This window comes from Camelina sativa, chromosome 20 (assembly GCF_000633955.1).
Source record: "Camelina sativa cultivar DH55 chromosome 20, Cs, whole genome shotgun sequence".
Lineage (NCBI taxonomy): Eukaryota > Viridiplantae > Streptophyta > Magnoliopsida > Brassicales > Brassicaceae > Camelina > Camelina sativa.
This window is the reverse complement of record NC_025704.1, coordinates 18,401,827-18,405,991: the sequence shown is the minus strand read 5'-3', so window position 1 is coordinate 18,405,991 and position 4,165 is coordinate 18,401,827. Positions and strand designations below refer to the sequence as shown.

Sequence of the window (4,165 nt, the reverse complement as noted above, 5' to 3'; positions counted from 1 at the left end):
GATCCAATATTTATGGTGAAACGATTATCATTTTTGATATTAACAAACTTGATGAAAGCAAACCAATAAAAGATTATGTTATAAATGCTATACCAAATAAATATTTTTATAATTAAAATCGTAGTTATTACATATATCTTATTTGTTGGACTAAAATATACAATCTTAAATGGGAAAACTATTATTAAAACCATAGTTATGAGATGGAAAACATGACATATATGAGACATGATGGATTTTCTGTCCTAAATTAGACATATCATCTTTCATTTACTATTTTTTTAATATAATTGTCTTTACTAATAACAAAAACAAATTTGATCATTCTTTTTGTCTAAACCAAATTGAAAACAAATCAAATACTATATTGGTACTATTTCGGATTATGAATGTTAATAACATTCCTAAAAAATACGTTTACAAACATAACTTGCATGTACGTAATAAACTATAAATGTGTTAGTAAACTTAGTTTTTAAAATCAATCCCCGCACGTACGTGCGGGTCGGAATCTGCTATACGTTGAAAATTGTGGTAACCCATTTTGATTGAGAGGCATCTACAAAAAGTAAAGTTCAAGATGATTATTTCAAATTAATTAGTATTTAATTAATATAATATATATATCTTTATTGTCATTAAAAAACATGGTATACGCAAATATCTTTTTTTTTGTAATATCACTTTGCACCACTAGAACAATCAATAGCCGAGAATCCATGATTAAAAAGTTATGAAGTAAAAAAAAAATATATACACATATCCCTTTTATTTATAGTTTTATACACAGATTTCGTGTACCGCAAGAAACATATGATTCTTATACGGCATATAAAAAGGTTACAACTTACAAACCATGTGCCAGAGGCCATGGCTATATTGATTTCAGGGAAACCAAAAAAACTTCAAAGATATATAAAAATGTAAACTGATTTAGTCATACATAGCCCATTTAGAAAAAAATGAAATATCAAACATGATATACACAAAAACTAATCTCTGTAACGCAATGGCCGAGATCCATTTTTCTACCCTTATTCACAATTATATACACATTTTTTTAGTGCAGTGCAAGAAACCTTTTAGTCTAATACGGTAGGCAAGGCTTCTTATGAGCCTTACCTCGGTTTCTGGCAGTTGTGTGTCTCCGGGCTTCCTTAAAAGCTGCTTTAACCTTGAAAGCTGCCTTAACCTTACACCATCTGGCTCTCGGAGATCCCAAATTAACGTTTTCAAAATGAACATCGAACATTCCAGCTTCTTCTGTCCCAGACACGGTAAGACACATCGTTTCAATGGCTTGGTGCGTACCAGGTGACCAGTTCGAGGTCATGTCGTAATGCTGATGATAAGCAAACGCGTTCGCATCCTCCTCGTCGTTCTCGATACAACCTCTTGTCACTACAGTTTGCGATTTTCCGTGTACCGGATCCACTTCACTTACTTTCAAGCTGTTTCCGAAAGCCGGTAAGAATTTTTTGTCGATATGAAACGTCGCGGTTGATGAGTTATCGAAACTCATTAGCATATCAGCGTGGCCCGTTGAGCCTGAAGCTGTGTGGCAAACAGACATCGAAGAAGAGCTTGATGGATCCAAACTTCCTAAATTATTCGGAAAAAGAACATTAAATTAGTCTATATATATAGTAAGGTATAATATCAAAAGAGTACTAATTAAGACCACGACTATTATAAATTGTTTACCTTGAAAGTCGATGTGCTGTGATCCAGAACATGTTAAGCCAAATCCAGGATCTTGCAGGCACTGCAAGGACCTTTGTGGATGACCCGCAAACGTCCTATCCTTTACCGCTGTAATGCGGTTAATGTTTTGGTAAGCTTCAAGCTTTAATTGGTCCAAAATCGATTGATAGGCGGTTAGTTGATCGACGTTTTCGAAATCTCCGCCATTGAATGAGACTTGAATAAGTTCATAAACAGAGTTGAAGAGAAGAGATACGCCAGGAGCGTTTGCTTCGTAAATGTAACACTCTGTTTCGTCCAAAACGCAATCCATTGCGTGTGATACAATTGCCTTCCATGTTTTCTTTGAGATCCCTCCGCAAAGAATCTGTTAGAAAAAACAAAACAAATCAATATTTTTTCATGGTTAGAAAAAAATTTCATTGAATTTTGAATTTCAGGTTAGGTTTATATTCTTACGTTGTATAACGCATTTGGATCTACCGTATACCAACGGCGAAAATCTTTGACGGTATAAATCTTGTGTTCAGCCAAACGCGTCGCAGAAACGCCATCTTTCGCGATTTTCTCTAGTCTCCAAACATCGTCAAAGTGGCGAGGAGGATGATGTTTTTTATAAGCTGCATAAGCAAAGAAGATAAAAAAAAAACGATGAATAATTTAACCCTAAACGTTTTAACCGCAATCGCAACCGCTGACAAAAGGCAGTAAACGCAACTTACATTCTCCTCGTTGGTCTCTACATCCAAAGGCTTCGCTTCTCGCCTCCACGGCTCCATCTCCGGTCAACCTAGCACCTAACCGGAACTTCCTACTCCTAGTCCAGCTCGAATTATCCGAGAAAGCGATATCTCCGGTTATAACTCCAACGCCGTTTTTAAGCGTCACCGTTAAATCTCCGGTGAGCAACGGTCGTTTCCCTTCACGTTGCGTGAGAATATTCCGTTTGAATCCCTCGACGGTCCAACTTTCCTCCGAGAAGTCAGCGTTCAATGGCACGAGCTCGACGCGAGAAGACGAGAACGGTCCGGAACTAACTCGAGTGTTCGTGGTGGAGTCCACGAGCTCGATCACTAACGGAGTACCGTCCTCAGCTTCGATCTTGGACCCCGTGAATATCGATGAAGGCGGCGAGTTTATAAATTGCAGCTTGAATCGTGGACGTGACGATGGCGTTTCAGAACGCGATCGCTCCATTGAGACCCGCGATGAAGAGAGAAAAGGTTGAAGAATGAGATTTGTCTCCTCTCGAACCTAACAAATCAATAGAGTTGAGAAAAATATCATTTACTAATTTCCATATAGTTTTGAATATAATCAAAGGAGCATATCAACGTTCATATGCATACAAAACGGTGGTGCTACGTATACGTGGTAAAAAAAAAGAGTGGTAAGGAAAAACAATAAATGAAATTTGTTAATTATTTATTAGTAGTACAAGATATCATATACAACACAATTAATTGCTTTTTGTATTTTTGTGATTGGTATGGCGTTGCACAAAGAGTTTTACCAATTTAACCAAAAAAAAAAAAAAAAACGCATGTGATTACATGATTTCGTTATATATCATATACTACAGTAACTAGACTTAGCTTAATTTGTTATACTATTGTAACTAGGGACCATTGTTGATTGAGAGGTGCCCACGAATATATAAAACAAAGACATAAGAGAAGTAGACGGTCAAACTTGGTGGCTATATAGCAAGGAACATGGTAATTTCTTTAACTAATCCTATCCGTGGGCTAAGTAAGTAGATGGTTTAAACAAAGAAAATTTGTTAAACTAAATATGATTTGGGAAAACTCACAATTCTTCTGAGCATGTTCTCCATAAGAACCATGAAATGATTATTTGACTGGTCTCTCATCACTTGCTTCACAACTCTGTGGTTTACATGAGAAAATAAAATTAGAAACTTTGTCCGAAAAAATATGAAGATTAACTGTTCGGTATAATTAAGATCAAGAACTTACTTCTTGAATGTTAAGTTACGAGCTCTTAAGCCACTGTAACCACCAACCCCATGAAAACTAGGGATGTTTCGAGTACTCTTCATTGAACACTTTAATAAGTTTCAGATTTAAAACTTCAAAAGACTTTTATAAGTCTTCTGTAAAAGAGAACTCTTCTTTTGTGTGTGTATGTGAAAGAGAGAGAGAGATGAGATTGCGGAAGAGTGAATGATGAGATATATAAAGGCACTAAGTATTGACGAAGCAGTAGTCGTAATTTCTAGGAAGATTCGTTGCACTTCGGAGTTTATTAGTGCTATTCATTAACCACGCTAGAATTAGTTATTTTAGTTTTTTTTTAGTTACTTAATTAAATTTTAAAAAGACACTTGTACTTCTGACAAATAAATTACTAATAAGATACTTGTAGTGTCATGTATGATCCATTATTAAATTGCTGTTTGGTTCATTTCGTACAGATTAAAATCAGCTTGTGTTTGTAA

At 35.6% G+C, this 4,165-nt stretch overlaps 1 protein-coding gene across 1 annotated transcript; it reads right to left on the bottom strand.

The window, feature by feature from the left end:
- Positions 745–3,864, bottom strand: LOC104771166 (calmodulin-binding protein 60 G-like). The gene is made up of 6 exons (XM_010495642.1): positions 3,684–3,864; positions 3,518–3,593; positions 2,427–2,958; positions 2,164–2,324; positions 1,705–2,071; positions 745–1,602 (listed from the first exon to the last, which is right to left on the bottom strand). Exons 1-6 carry the CDS (start codon positions 3,764–3,766, stop codon positions 1,088–1,090), a joined length of 1,734 nt encoding a protein of 577 aa, XP_010493944.1. The 5' UTR covers positions 3,767–3,864; the 3' UTR covers positions 745–1,087.